Source organism: Aquarana catesbeiana, linkage group LG01, assembly GCF_042186555.1.
Source record: "Aquarana catesbeiana isolate 2022-GZ linkage group LG01, ASM4218655v1, whole genome shotgun sequence".
Classification (NCBI taxonomy): domain Eukaryota; kingdom Metazoa; phylum Chordata; class Amphibia; order Anura; family Ranidae; genus Aquarana; species Aquarana catesbeiana.
The window spans coordinates 102,238,684-102,254,859 of NC_133324.1; the positions used below are offsets into that span (position 1 = coordinate 102,238,684).

A 16,176-nucleotide genomic window follows, 5' to 3' on the forward strand; every position below is an offset into this window, starting at 1 on the left:
GGGACAGGCTTTACTGATATTGGCTGCGGTAAACTATGCATGAGACATGGGGCTCCAAGGAACAGTCTAAGCAGGTTTGCACTGTTATTCAGCAAGGCGATAGTTCTCAATACAGGAAGGCATTGTACAGCAAGTCCATACCTTAATGCAAGCAAAACATCTGCTTCTGTGAGCAAGTAACTAAATTCAGGTCAGTTCTAGACTAACATGATGTCCTTAATGGGTTCCCCAATACAAGCAAGCTGCTCTTGTACCTTTTAGTGCTTTGTCAACACTCAACCCTTTTACCCAGCAGCAGATTCCCATGGCAGGGAGAACAAGAGAAAGAGAGAAAGTCCTGAGCATCAGTCAGAGCAGCTTACATGTACAGGTGCGTCTCAAAAAATGAGAATATCATCAAAAAGTTAATTTATTTCAGTAATTTAATTCTAAAGGTGAAACTCATATATAATATAGATTCACTGCACACAAAGTGATATATTTCAAGCATTTCTTTCTATTAATTTTGATGATTATGGTTTACAGCTAGTGAAAACCCAAAATTCAGTATCTCAGAAAATTAGAATATAGTGAAAAAGTTCAATATTGTAGACTCATGGTGTAACACTTTAATCAGCTAATTAACTCAAAACACATATAAAGGTTTCCTGAGCCTTTAAATGGTCTCTCAGTCTGGTTCAGTAGGTTACACAATCTTGAGGAAGACTGCTGACTTGACAGTTGTCCAGAAGAGAGTCATTAACACCCTCCATAAGGAGGGTAAGTCACAAAAGGTTACTGCTAAAGAAGCTGGCTCTTCACAGAGTGCTGTATCCAAGCATATTAATGGAAAATTGAGTGGAAGGAAAATGTGTGGTAGAAAAAGGTACACAAGCAACAGAGATAATCACAGCCTTGAGAGGATTGTGAAGTAAAGGCCATTCAAGAATTTGGGGGGATTCACAAGGAGTGGACTACAGCTGGTGTCAGTGCTTCAAGAGCCACACCACACAGACATATTCATGACATAGGCTACAACTGTGGCATTCCTTGTGTCAAGCCATTCCTGAACCAGAAAGGTGAAAACCAGAGACAAAGTCAGAAGCGTCTTACCTGGGCTAAGGAGAAAAATGACTGAACTGTTGCTCAGTGGTCCAAAGTCCTCTTTTCGGATAAAAGAAAAGTAAATTCTCCATTTAATTTGGAAATCAATGGCCCAGAGTCTAAGGGAAGAGTGAAGAGGCACAGAATCCAAGTTGCACGAGGTCCAGTGTGAATTTTCCGCAGTCAGTGATGATTTGGGGAGCCATGTCATCCGCTGATGTTGGTCCACTGTGTTTATTTAAGTCCAAAGTTAGCAGAGCCATTTACCAGGAAATTCTAGAGCACTTCATGCTTCCCTCTGTGACCAGCTTTATGGAGATGCTAATTTAATTTTCCAGCAGGACTTGGCACCTGCCCACACTGCCAAAAGTACCAATACCTGGTTTAATGATCATGGTGTCACTGTGCTTGATTGTCCAGCAAACTCGCCTGTCCTAAACCCTATAGAGAATCTGTGGGGTATTGTCAAGAGGAAGATGAGAGGCACCCAACCCAACAATGCAGACAAGCTTAAGGTCGCTATCAAAGCAACCTGGGCTTCCATAACACCACAGGCTGATCGCCTTCATGCCAAGCCGCATTGATGCAGTAATTCATGCAAAAGGAGCCCTGACCAACTATTAAGTGCATACTATTAATCTTATTTAGAATTATAATATAATAATATAAATATATATACTACTATATATAAATCCATATAATATATGAGTTTCACCTTTTGAATTGAATTACTGAAATAAATTAACTTTTTGGTGATATTCTATTTTTTTTTTTTTTTTTGAGACGGACCTGTCTTTGGTCAGCTAAGACTAAAAATAAAGGCCTAGTTACCAGGTAGGATGTGGACCGGGGAATGGAGACTTATTCCCACTGAAAGTTCTGTAAAACCTTCAGGCTCCAAGACTGAGAACGGACCAGTAAGAGGGTTCTTTACTGTAAGAGCGGCAAGAATGTGGAATTCCCTTCCAAAGGCAGTGATCTCAGTGGGGGGCATTGATAGTTTCAAGAAACTATTAGATAAGCACCTGAACGACTGCAACATACAGGGACATACAATGTAATACTGACATATAATCACACACATAGGTTGGACTTGATGATCTTTTTTCAACCTCACCTACTATGTAACTATGTAGAACATATTAAGAACAGGAAATCAAGTTTGTTTTCCCCATATCAGGCATCAACCCTGGAGCCTCTCACCATGTGCATGTGTGAAACCTACAGTAAGTGACACATACACACACTGTCCACAGCCAGTGCCTCACACCCAACTTTCACACCCACTTTAGGTGACTTCTCACACTTATAACAGGTTTACTTTAGGAGTCTGGGAAATATTTGAAGATAAATGGAGGAAAGAGTTTGTAAATTGGACAAGTTAGGATAGTTGCTGGTATGTTTCAACCTTGGTTAAAATAAGGTAAAAATGATTGGGATATTGCTGTAATCATTTAAAAAATTCAAAAAAGTACAAAAAGGTAAAAAAAAAAAAAAAAACAAGTAATTTGTGCATGTACTGCATATATCTATGTAATGTGTTATCATTTTAGATTCTTGGGTACTACAACAGAGGAAACATAAGTACGGAAAAATTGATCAATGAGATTAAATCTATTGCAAGTGACCCAAAAGAGAAACATTTCTTTAATGTGTCGGATGAGTTGGTTCTTTCAACAATTGCGGAATCACTGGGAGAACGGATATTTGCTCTTGAAGGTACTGAAAACACAAGTAAAAGATATGTGGGCTGCCACAATTTAGCTATGACCGCACTTAGACAAGTGTGTAAAACACACAAGTGCATTTTTTTGTCCAACGGGCAAGCTCAAAAATTTCCTATAATATCTAAATGATCCATCCTCTTACTTAGACTCTTAACTTAACCCTTACAATTTACTAGTAGCATTTGCAATTAAAAAACATCTAAAGCCAAAACCATTTTTTTATTTGGATTGAGTGGGGGAAGTCTTAACCCAACCATAGGTGGATCCAAATTTGGCTAGTTCAGCAGGGACCGGTCGAATTTTGATCCATCCATGGGTAGGTTGGTTGTACAGAAATCGATCTCTTAATCCAGGGATCCTCAAACTATGGCCCTCCAGCTGTTGCAGAACTACACATCCCATGAGGCATTGTAAAACTTTGACATTCCCAGACATGACTAGGCATGATGGGAATTGTAGTTCCTGAACAACTGAAGGGCCGTAGTTTGAAGACCCCTGTCTTAATCTCTTATTTCGCTCAATCAGTGCAGCTGGCTAAATCCAGCAAGACTGATCATTGTATTCAGATGGCATGGAAGGCTCCCCTCTGTTAGAATATAATAGCTCTGCGGGAAGGATTCCCTCATCAACAGAGTGTGTTGATGGAAAATGGAACCATTTTTTGATGGGGAAATGCATCATGTATGGTCTGTCTTAGCCCTATCCCTGCCACATCAACAGCAGTACAATAATTTAAACAAACTCCTGTCTGCTTTAACAGACAAAAGTTTGTTTATCTTTTATTTAAATATCATGTGACATTAATAATTGCCACCGCCATAATTTTATTCTACAAGGCCCCTGCATACAGAAAGTACATAATGATAGTGGAGTTTTAAGTAATCATGAGGCCTAATATGTTCTTTTTAACCCCTTCCCGCCAACCGTATGCAAATATGCAGCCTTGGCTTGAAGGGATTGTACCGGGGTGGTGCATGCAACTACACGCATCACCCCGGTATCGTTTTTTAGAGCCGGCAGCTGGCTTTCTTGGGATAACAACTGATATGGCTAAAAAGCCGCTCAGCTGTTATCCAAAGCAGCCTTCTGCGGCTCGTCCCGGGGTGTCTCATCCCACGGGACCGGAACGAAGCCGAAATCAGCTTTGATTGGGTCTCGGATGTAGTTACCCAGAAGCAATGTTGTGACATTACTTCCGGTTTACAGACGACTTAAGGGCGCCAAATTTTTAAAAAATTACCATATTCAAAACAGCCAAACTTGCCTTTTTGAATACTTTTAAGTGCAAAGGTTGAATTTTGGGTCTTATAGACCCCAGATCCCTCCATAAAGAGTACCAGTCACTGCCTTTTACTGTCACAAGGGATGTTTACATTCCTTCTGACAGCAATAAAAGGGATCAGAATTTTTTTTTTTCAAAGGGACAGTGTAATAAATAAATAAATATAATAATAATAATAAAAAAATGTAAAGCATGCTCGTGCGCAGAAGTGAATGTATATGTAAGTCACGACCGCAAATGTAAACAGTGTTCAAACCACGCATGTGAGGTATCACCACGATTGTTAGAGCAAGAGCAATAATTCTAGCACAAGAACTCCTTTAACTCTAAACTGGTAACCTGCAGACATTTTTAAAACGTTGCCTATGGAGATTTTTAAGTACCGTAGTTTGTTGCCATTCCACAAGTGTGCGCAATTTTAAAGCATGACATATTAGGTGTCTATTTACTTTGTGTAACATCATCTTTCACATTATGCAAAAAAATTGGGTTAACTTTACTGTTTCATTTTTTTAATTCATGAATTATTTCCAAAAAAATTGCGTTTTGGAAGACCGCTGCACAAATACTGTGAAAATAAAATATTGCAACAATTGCCATTTTATTCTCTAAGGGCACTGCCAAAAATATATATTTTATGATTGGGGGTTCTAAGTAATTTTCTAGCAAAAAATATGGATTTTAACTTGTAAGCAACAAATGTCAGAAAAGAGCTTAGGCGGGAAGGTGTTAACATAGGTGCCAAAAAAAAGTTCCAGCATTGAAAAATGTAAACCTCAATTCAGTTTTTGTTACGGATGTCTGCAAACCCGCTGGGTAGATTTATCCTTTCTCATTGTCCTTGTCACCAGGACTGAAATTAATAGGAAATTTTACAGTACAGGCAAGGGAAAATCTTCCAATGTTGACACCTGTGCTGGTGACATCTGTCAAAAGGGACTTTCCTCCCACTTCCTCCCACTTCCTGTTGTGTCTCCAGGTAATGAAGTAAGGGAAATCTCCAGCTTAGCACAGACTACTAAAAAAAATGAAAGAAGTTCTAATTATATACAGTATATAACACATATTCTTACAAATATACATTCTTGCTCTCACTTATTGAGACACATTCACCAAAAGAAGACTTTTCAGGGTTTCTAACAGTGCCCTACTTTATCCAAGGATTGCATTTTTTGGGCTTTAGATATATACTTTAATCTTACTTTTTTTTATTACTGGGGTTCATACTCACTATTAGGATGACCCCGAGTTTGAGTTGAACATAAGTTCTATTCGTACATCGGGTGTCCGTTTGTTCTAAAATTTACCGAACACTTACACCCCCTTCCTGCCCAAGCCATTTTTCAGCTTTCAGCCCTGCCGCACTTTGAATGACAATTGCGCGGTCATGCTACACTGTACCCAAACAACTTTTTTATCATTTTCTTCACACAAATAGAGCTTTCTTTTGGTGGTATTTAATCACTGCTGGGTTTTTTTTTTTTTACAAAAAAAAGACCAAAAATTTTGAAAAAAAAATGTTTTTTACTTTTTTCTGTCAGTAAATTTTGTAACTAAGTCATTTTTCGCCTTCACTGATGTGCGCTGATGAGACGGTACTGACGGGCACTGATAGGCTGAACTGGTGGGAATTGATGAGGTGGCACTTATGGGCACTGATGAGGCAGCACTTATGGGCACTGATTAGGTGGCACTGATGAGGAGGCACTAATATGCGGCACTTATGGGCACTGATAGGTGGCACTGATATGTGGCACTGATGAGCACTGATAGGCGGCACTGATGGGTACTGTTAGGTGGCACTGGTGGGCACTGATAGGTGGCACTAGTGGGTACTGATAGGTGGCACGAATCGGCAGTACTGATGGGCACAGATGAGAATTGATGGGTGGCACTAATGGGCGATAATGATGGGCATTACTGATGGGCATTGATTGACAGCAGTGATGGGCATTGATGGGCAGCACTGATAGGTAGCACTGATTGCCAGCATTGACTGGTATCGTTAATGGGCACTGATTGGGGGCACTGGTGGGAAGTGGTGGGCACTGATTGCTGCCACTGGTGGGCACTGATAGCTGGCATGGGTGGGCAATAGTGGGCACTGATTTGTGACACTATATTGCACTATTGTAATCAGGGCACTGATGACCAGTGCCCTGATTACATTCCTAGCTGTCTCCTCTGAGGAGATGCCACTGATCGTCTCTCCTCTCCTCACACTCTGTCAGTGTGAGGCAATGAGAACCGATTACTGGCACTTCCTTCCTTCCTATATATATATATATAGTGTAGTTTATATATCACAGTGTATTGAAGTGGTTAAGGGGAACCCTGCACCAAAATGTAAAAAAAAAAATGCCATGGGGGCCCACCCCCAAAATCCATACCAGGCCCTTTAGGTCTGGTATGGATTTTAAGGGGAACCCTATGCCAAAATGAAAAAAAAAATGGCATGGGGTCCCCCCAAAATCTATACCAGACCCTTATCCAAGCATGCAGTCTGGCAGGCCGCAGGAAAAGGGGGGGCGAGAGAGCGTGGGTCCCCACAAAGCACCTTGTCCCCATGTTGATGGGGACAAAAGCCTCAACCCCACAACCCTTGCCCGGTGGTTGTGGGGGTCTGCGGTTGGGGGCTTATCTGAATCTGGAAGCCCCCTTTAACAAGGGGGCCTCCAGATCCCGCCCCCCCATGTGCATGGGTATGGGGACCCTTTTTTTTAAATAAAGGAATTGTCAAAAACTGTCTTCTGTAGTTTTTACTTTTTTTACTTTTTTGGGGCTTCCAGATTCCGATACGCCCCCGCTCGCAGACCGCCACAACCACTGGGCAAGGGTTGTGGGGATGAGGCCCTTGTCCCCATTAACATGGGACCAGGTGCTTTGGGGGGGACCCCAAAGTACCCTCCCCATGTTGAAGGCATGTGGCCTGCTACAGTTCGGGGGGGCGCTCTCTCGTCCTCACCTTTCCCTGCGGCCTGACAGGTTGCATGCTCGGACAAGGGTCTGGTATGGCTTTTTGGGGGGGACCCCCACGCCATTTTTTTTTTACATTTTGGCATGGAGTTCCCCTTAATATCCATACCAGACCGGAAGCACCTGGTAATGGACTGGGTGGAGGTGAAACCCACGCCATTTTTTTTCAATGATTTTTTATGTATATTGCTGGGAATACATTACAGCCACGAGCAATTTTAAATTACATTTTTTCCTTTGGAAATGTAATTTTGCTGCGGTACTGTTATAAACATGGGGGAAATGTGCTACTTTACAGGCAGACTAAGGGGACCCCCAGGCACGATATTTAAAGGAACATTTCATTTTTATTAAAATATAAGTAAAAAATACTGCGCCAGTCTAAGAAATTCAAACAGCAGCCAACACTACAAATTGACCAAATTGTGCAAAATATTAAAATGTGAAAAAGTGTAGCGCTAAAGTACAAAACCTCTCATCAGGAGAAGTTATAAAATAACAAAAAAGATTCCAACACTCAAGTGAAAAGATTGTACCAAGTTGTATAACTATACAGGTATATAGAGTTGAATTATGAATGTGTAGTCTAATTGCTTAGACAAACACTCATTCATGAATAGTGCAAAAATGTGAAGCTATTTAACCAGCTCTAAGAAGGTACCATAAACAATTAATAAAAATATAATAAATTGAAAAGAAAAAATATGGGTGACAAAATAAATGGTATTAACCCACTAAGTGATGATTTGAAATATCTATCTTAGATATAAAAAATTGCAGTAGGTGTACATGGCAGTGATAAAAATAATGATAATGAAATGTCCATAATTCTAATAAATAGTGTAATCATCAAAAGGAAACATTGAAACTTGTCTAGTCCCAAATTACTTCATGTAAATAAAGAGAATTCACTTCAATTTACATGAAGTAATTTGGGACTAGACAAGATAGATATTTCAAATCATCACTTAGTGGGTTAATACCATTTATTTTGTCACCCATATTTTTCTTTTCACTTTATTATATTTTTATTAATTGTTTATGGTACCTTCTTAGAGCTGGTTAAATAGCTTCACATTTTTGCACTATTCATGAATGAGTGTTTGTCTAAGCAATTAGACTACACATTCATAATTCAACTCTATATACCTGTATAGTTATACAACTTGGTACAATCTTTTCACTTGAGTGTTGGAATCTTTTTTGTTATTTTATAACTTCTCCTGATGAGAGGTTTTGTACTTTAGCGCTACACTTTTTCACATTTTAATATTTCATTTTTATTGTTTAAGCATTCTTAAAATCACTGCTCCTGAAACAACGTCCATTTTTAAAACTTTTTTTACATTGATACATGTCCCATGGGGCAGGACCCGGGTCCCCAAACACTTTTTATGGCAATAAGTTTCATATAAGCCTTTAAAATGAACACTTTTGATTTTGCATGTTCGTTTTCTTATAGACTTTAACAGTGTTCGCATGTGAGGTGTGTTCGGCTCATCCCTACTCACTATTTGTCCCAGTGACCACTGTTGCCAGGACGTGAGGGCAAATCTAAAATTTTGAGTTTTAAGTGGGTAAGGAAAAGATAAGGGAAATCTTCCAATGGTGACACTTAGGAGGGATCTTCAATCACATCCTATTGTGTGATGAGACAGGAAGTGAAAGTAAATTTCTCAAATGGGGTACAATGAAAGGAAAGTTTTGGTGTGTTTTTGAGTCATATGTCCTTTTTCACAGGTACAGGCAACACAAAAACGCACCAGAAACACACAGGAAACGCATCTGAAACACAGAAAAATCACTAGTTTTTACCACAATTTTGCTAAAGAGCAGTGTGAAAAGACCCTTACTCTGTCCAAACCCAAAGGAAAGCATTAGGATTCAGTTTGACAAATGTGTAGTTTTTAGTTCTCAGCATAATAAATGCAAAAATAAAAAATGGAATATATATAAATGCAACATTTTTCTGTTTGCCCCTATTTATCATGAGCTGAACGCAAAGATCTGCGACTTTTTCTATGTACACAAACGGCCTATTTCTCACAAATATTGTTCACAAATCTGTCTAAATCTGTGTTAGTGAGCACTTTTCCTTTGCCGAGATAATCCAACCACCTCACAGGTGTGGCATATCAAGATGCTGATTAGACAGCATGATTATTGCACAGGTGTGCCTTAGGCTGGTCACAATAAAAGGCCATTCTAAATTGTGTAGTTTTACTGTATTCGGGAGTCGGGGGGGTCTGAAAAACAGTATCTGGTGTGACCACCATTTGCAGCACCTCTCCTTCACATAGAGTTGATCAGGTTGTTGATCGTGGCCTGTAGAATGTTGGTCCATTCCTCTTCAATGGCTGTGTGAAGTTGCTGGATATTGGCAGAAACTGGAACGTGCTGTCGTATACGCAAATCCAGAGCATATCAAACATGCTCAATGGTTTACATGTCCAGTGAGTATGCTGGCCATGCAAGAACTGGGATGTTTTCAGCTTACAGGAATTGTGTACAGATCCTTGCAACATGGGGCCATGCATTATCATGATGCAACATGAGGTGATGGTCGTGGATGAATAGTACAGCAATGGGCCTCAGGATCTCATCACGGTATCTCTGTACATTCAAAATGCCATCAATAAAATACACCTGTGTTCATTGTCCAATATTTGAGAGAAATAGGCCTTTTGTGTACATAGAAAAAGTCGTAGAGCTTTGCATTCAGCTCATGATAAATAGGGGCAAACACAGAAGTGTTGCATTTATAATTTTGCTCGGTATATACAGTTGTGCTCATAAGTTTACATACCCTGGCACAATTTATGATTTCTTGGCCATTTTTCAGAGAATATGAATGATAACACAAACTTTTCTTTCACTCATGGTTTGTGTTTGGTTGAAGCCATGTAATATCAATCAACTCTGTTTACTCTTTTTAAGTCATAATTACAATAGAAACTAGTCAAATGACCCTGATCAAAAGTTTACATACCCCAGTTCTTAATACCGTGTATTGCCTCCTTTAACATCAATGACAATTTGAAGTCTCTTGTGGTATGTGTGGATGAGGCTCTTTATCTTCTCAGATGGTAAAGCTGCCCATTCTTCTTGGCAAAAAGCCTCCAGTTCCTGTAAATTCTTGGGCTGTCTTACATGAACTGCACATTTGAGATCTCCCCAGAGTGGCTCAATGATATTGAGGTCAGGAGACTGAGATGGCCACTGCAGAACTTTCACTTTATTTTGATGTAGCAAATGACTGATCGACTTGGCCTTGTGTTTTGGATCATTGTCATGTTGGAATGTCCAAGTACGTCCCATGCGCAGCTTCCTGGATGATGAATGCAAATGTTCCTCCAGTATTTTTTGCTAACATGCTGCATTCATCTTGCCATCAATTTTGACCAAATTTCCTGTGCCTTTGTAGCTCACACATCCCCAAAACGTCAGCCACTCCGTACCTTTCATCATAGGCCTTGTTGATTCCTCTCCAAATGAAGCGTTTATGGTTGTGGCCAAAAAGCTCAATTTTGGTCTCATTACTCCAAATGACTTTGTGCCAAAAGGTTTGAGGCTTGTCCCTGTGCTGTTTGGCGTATTGTAAGCAGGATACTTTGTGGCATTTGCGTAGTAATGGCTTTCTTCTGGCGCCTTCACCACATGTTTTCAGAGAGTCCTGTATTTTACCTGAAGTTATTTGTGGGTTTTTCTTTGCATCCCGAACAATTTTCCTGGCAGTTGTTGCTGAAATTTAAGTTGGTCTACCTGACCATGGTTTGGTTTCAGCAGAACCCCTCATTTTCCACTTCTTGATTAGAGTTTGAACACTCCTGATTGGCATTCTCAATTCCTTGCATATTTTTTGTTATATCCCTTTCCTGTTTTATACAGTTCAACTACCTTTTACCGCAGATCCTTTGAGAATTCTTTTGCTTTCCCTATTACTCAGAATCCAGAAACATCAGTGCAGCACTGGATGAAAGATGCAAGGGTCTGTCAGGAGTCCACAAACTCATTGACCTTTCATACACACACACTAATTATAAGCAAACAGATCACAGGTGAGGATGGTTACCTTTAATAGCCATTCAAACCCCTTTGTGTCAACTTGTGTGCATGTTATCAGGCCAAAATCCTCAGGGTATGTAAACTTTTGATCAGGGTCATCTGGGTAGTTTCTGTTGTGATTATGATTTAAAAAGAGTAACACAGCTGATTGATAATAAATGGCTTCAACCAAACACTAACACTAACCATGAGTGAAAGAAAACTTTTTGTGTTATCATTCATAGTCTCTGAAAAATGGCCAAGAAATCATTACAATTTGCCAGGGTATGTAAACTTATGAGCACAACTGTGTGTATATATATATATATATATATATATATATATATATATATATATATATATATATATATATATATATATATATATATATATATACATACATATATATATATATTCTCTTTTTTTATTTTTGCATTTATTATGCTGAGCACTAAAAACTACACATACATACTGTAAATATACATACACACTATATACACATTTGATTAACAGTTATGGGCATGCTGGCAAATACTGTATTTATCGGCGTATAACATGCACTTTTTCCCCTTAAAATAGGGGGAAAATCTTGTGTGCACGTTATACATCGATATAGGCTGCCACCGAGGGGAAGGAGGGGACGAGCGCTGCCGAAATAGAGCCGGATCTCCTGTGTACTCGGCTCGGCTCGCAGTCACGCTCAGTCCCGCCCCCTGGACATCTCCTAGCATTGACGTCCCGGCATTGGACCAGCGTTATGTCCATCATAGGATTTGGGCCAAGGGGCGGGACTGGGTGTGACGCCGAGCTGAGTACACAGGAGATCCAGCTCTATTTCGGCAGCGCTCGTCCCCTCCTTCCCCTCGTCAAGGCTGCAGATGAACACTGATCAAGCTGCAGGTGGACACTTATTAGGCTGCAGATGGGCACTTGTTAGGCTGCAGATGGGCACTTGTTAGGCTGCAGATGGGCACTTATTAGACTGCAGATGGGCACTTATTAGACTGCTGATGGGCACAGATTAGACTGCAGATGGGCACTGATTAGACTGCAGATGGACACTGATTAGACTGCAGATGGACACTGATTAGACAGCAGATGGACACTGATTAGACAGCAGATGGACACTGATTAGACAGCAGATGGACACTGATTAGACTGCAGATGGACACTGATTAGACTGCAGATGGACACTGATTAGACTGCAGATGGACACTGATTAGGCTGCAGATGGACACTGATTAGACTGCAGATGGGCACTGATTAGGCTGCAGATGGACACTGATTAGACTGCAGATGGACACTGATTAGACTGCAGATGGACACTGATTAGACTGCAGATGGACACTGATTAGACTGCAGATGGACACTTATTAGACTGCAGATGGACACTGATTAGACTGCAGATGGACACTGATTAGACTGTAGATGGACACTGATTAGACTGCAGATGGACACTGATTAGACTGCAGATGGGCACTGATTAGGCTGCAGATGGGCACTGATTAGGCTGCAGATGGACACTGATTAGGCTGCAGATGGACACTGATTAGGCTGCAGATGGGCACAGATCAGGTTGCAGATGGGCACAGATCAGGCTGCATATGGGCACAGATCAGGCTGCACTGAAGCTGCAGATAGGCATTAATCAGGCTGCATTGATGCTCACTGACCATTATTTTGCTTCCAAGCAGTTTATTTAAAAAAAAAAAAAAAAAATTCCTGAAACCGTCTTAAATTGGGGTGCGTGTTTTACGCCGGCGCGTGCTATACGCCAATAAATACGGTACTTCAAGCAGAAGATGTGGATGATGGGGATTTATGAGCCCCACCTTAGATTTCACTCAGGGCTCTCCTCTGGAACCACCCTTGGATCCAACCTTGTGTAGTGGAAAGGTCCTTGATGTATTTACATTATTACTATCCTTTAATTACAAGGATATGTTATGAATTCCAGCTTTCCCATTGTGAGTGGGCATGTAGTTACCTGACCTCTATTATATTTTGCTCTGATTGAGAAGCTGAATATTTCCAGAGAGAGTTACAAAAATCAAGTTTTCTGCAACAGCTTAAAACATGTTATTTTAAACAAAAGTCTGTGTATGTACTTCCTGTGGTTACATAAGTGTTTAGGAGGAAGATAAAACAGTGTTTTACTTTATGTAGGTCTCTGGAGGTTTATGTAATTTCTCATGTATAGGTCTAAGGAGGAAGAGACAAGCTAAAGGTCTTGGGAAAGCGTTTCTGATGGTAAATGAATGTCAGGCGTGTGGATGACTTTACAGTCTCAGAGTTCTTATATTTCTAAAAAGGAGCAAATAATCACGAAACAATGCATACAATACAATGCTGTACAGTAATTCTATTAAACCCTGTAATGACTAAAGGTCAGGCCTAGGTGCCTAGACAAAATTCAGCAGTCAGCATGACAATAACTTGACAATAATTCTATTACTAATTTGCATACCTAAATAATGTTTATATTTTTGTAACCATTTCAATACCAGGCACTTTTAACCTCTTCCTGCGGAGGCTAATTTTCAGATTTCAGCGCTGTCACACTTTGAATGACAATTAATCACGCATTAGTCATGCATTGCTGTACCCCAACAAAGTTTTTATTTTTTTTTGAGACAGACAGAGCTTTCTTTTGGTGGAATTTAATCACCACTTTTTTTTTATTGTTTTACAATATAAGCAAAAAAAAAAAAAAACCCTGAAAAATAGTTTTTATGATAAAATTTAGCAAATAAGTAATTTTTCTTCATAAATTTAGGCCAAAATTTATACTGTTACATACACTGATAGGCTGCACCGATGGCAGCTGTGACAGTCTCACTGATAGGCTGTACTTATGACGGCTGTGATGGGTAGACTGATAGGCTGCACTGATGGCGGCTGTGACAGGTACACTTTATTCCAGGGCAGTGTTGTGCATAGTATGGAAGGGGATAAGATGGTAACTCACTGTTCCCAGATTCTCCTTCTCACACAGGATCACTGTGAGAGGAGAAGATGCCGGTAACAGTGATTTACTGGTCTTTGTTTACACTTGTGATTGGCTATGATTGGGCACAGCGATCACATGGTAAAGAGCCGCTGTCATTGGCTCTTTACCCTGATCGGTGAAGTTCTGTGTTCGAGGGACACAGCTCACCACCACGAGTGGCGAGGCCGGGAGGATGTCATATGACGTCCACCTGGAAAGAAGAAAGTCTATACTCTATACATTACTGTACTATAGTACAATGATGGCTATGCAGGAACTGGTTAAGGATATAGAGTATATAAGGATTTTGGTACACTGTTTTGATAAAATCTGACAAATCTGCCAAAAGTTAAATTTTTTAAATTTTTATGTTTTTTTTCTAATTTTAATGGAAAGTTACAATCTTAAGCACTTGCTGCCCACCCACCATCAAATGACAGCTGGGTAGTGCGGCTCTCGTTCTGGGTGGACGTCATATGATGGCCTCCCAGTACAACTGCTCTCGCGCGCTCCCGAGGGCGGGCTAGGACACGTCGCGACCCCAATCTGTTTAAAGCTGCTCTTTAACCATGTGATCGGCTATGTCCAATCACAGCCGGTCACATGTAAACTCGGAGATGCCGGTAATTGGCGCTCCTCGTCTCACACTAACAGAGTGTGAGGAGAGGAGAGCCGATCAGCTGCATCTCCTCACAGGGGACAGCTAGGTATGTAATCAGGGCACTGATCATCACCAGTGCCAGCAATGATTGCCCACCACTGCCAGCAATCAGTGCCAACCAGTGCCCACAATTACCAGCAATCAGTGCCCACAAGTGCCAGCAATCAGTGGCCATTAGTGATGCCAGTCAGTGCTGGCTATCAGTACTGCCCATCAATGCCCATCACTGCTACCCATCAATGCTCATTACTGCTGCCCATCAATGCCACCCATTAATGCCCATCAGTGCCGCCAATCAGTGCTGCCTATCCGTGCCGCCTATCTGTGCCCACCAGTGCTGCCTGTCTGTGCCCACCAGTGCCGCCTATTTATGCCCAGAGCCCATCAGTGCCGCATATCAGTGCCCATGAGTGCGGAATATTTGTGCCTCCACATCAGTGCCACCTAATCAGTTCCCATAAGTGTTACCTCATCAGTGGCCATCAGTGAAGGAGAAAAATTACTTATTTACAAAATTTACTGACAGAAACTAAGAAAACTTTTTTTTTCAAAATTTTTGGTCTTTTATTTTTTTTTTTAGGAAAAAATAAAAAACCCAGGAGTGATTAAATACCCCCAAAAGAAAGCTCTATTTGTGTGAAGAAAATGATAAAAATTTCACATGGTTACAGTGTATCATGACCGTGCATTTTGTCATTCAAAGTGTGACAGCACTGAAAGCTGAAAAATGGTCTGGGCAGGAAGGGGGTGTAATTGCCCAGTATTGAGGTGGTTAAACTGATTAGTACTGTCAACTTCATGCTGCAGTGGCATCTACAAAGCTATCTGCATGCTGAAGGCTTATTTTGTCACTGAAGCCCCTCCAACCCGCATGTGATCACTATGTGAAACCTTGTCATATCCGGCTTTCTTATCATCAATGGGGACTGAAACTGTCAGCAATTCCTGAATTGAGAGCCACTAGCTGCTGCTAAGTGTCATCTGGTGACATATATTAACAAAAATGAGGATAATCTTGTGAGCCACAATCATCCACTGCTAAATGTGTAGAATAATACAAAGCGTGAAAAAAATAAAGAGTGTATATAATTATATAGATATCTAGCCGCAAACGCAGTTCACGCGTTCATAGTCGTGCAAGATAAAATAAAATGAAAATTGTTTGCGTTGCGCTTGATAATCTTATATAACGGTGCCCAAAATATCTAAATAAATATTAAACAAATAAAGAAACAAAATAAATCACTTCCTTTGTGTTATGCTAGCATATAAAACAATTAAAGTGCAATGTGCATGCATGAATAGCACCAAAATACAAATACTTAAGTGATGCCTCAAACAACATGCAATATCTTACATTTAGTGTAACATGCAAACCATTAAATAACACAAAATTGCATAAAAGTGCTCTGTG

General features: G+C 40.4%; 1 protein-coding gene across 1 annotated transcript in view; it reads left to right on the forward strand.

Annotated features, from left to right (window-relative positions):
- The window catches only part of ITGA1 (integrin subunit alpha 1), a gene marked incomplete in the record, with an annotated part of 198,473 nt that overhangs the window by 95,477 nt on the left and 86,820 nt on the right, over window positions 1–16,176 (forward strand). Inside the window, 1 exon segment of the mRNA XM_073622297.1 lies at window positions 2,637–2,802. Within this exon segment, the coding sequence (XP_073478398.1) occupies window positions 2,637–2,802 (166 nt within the window).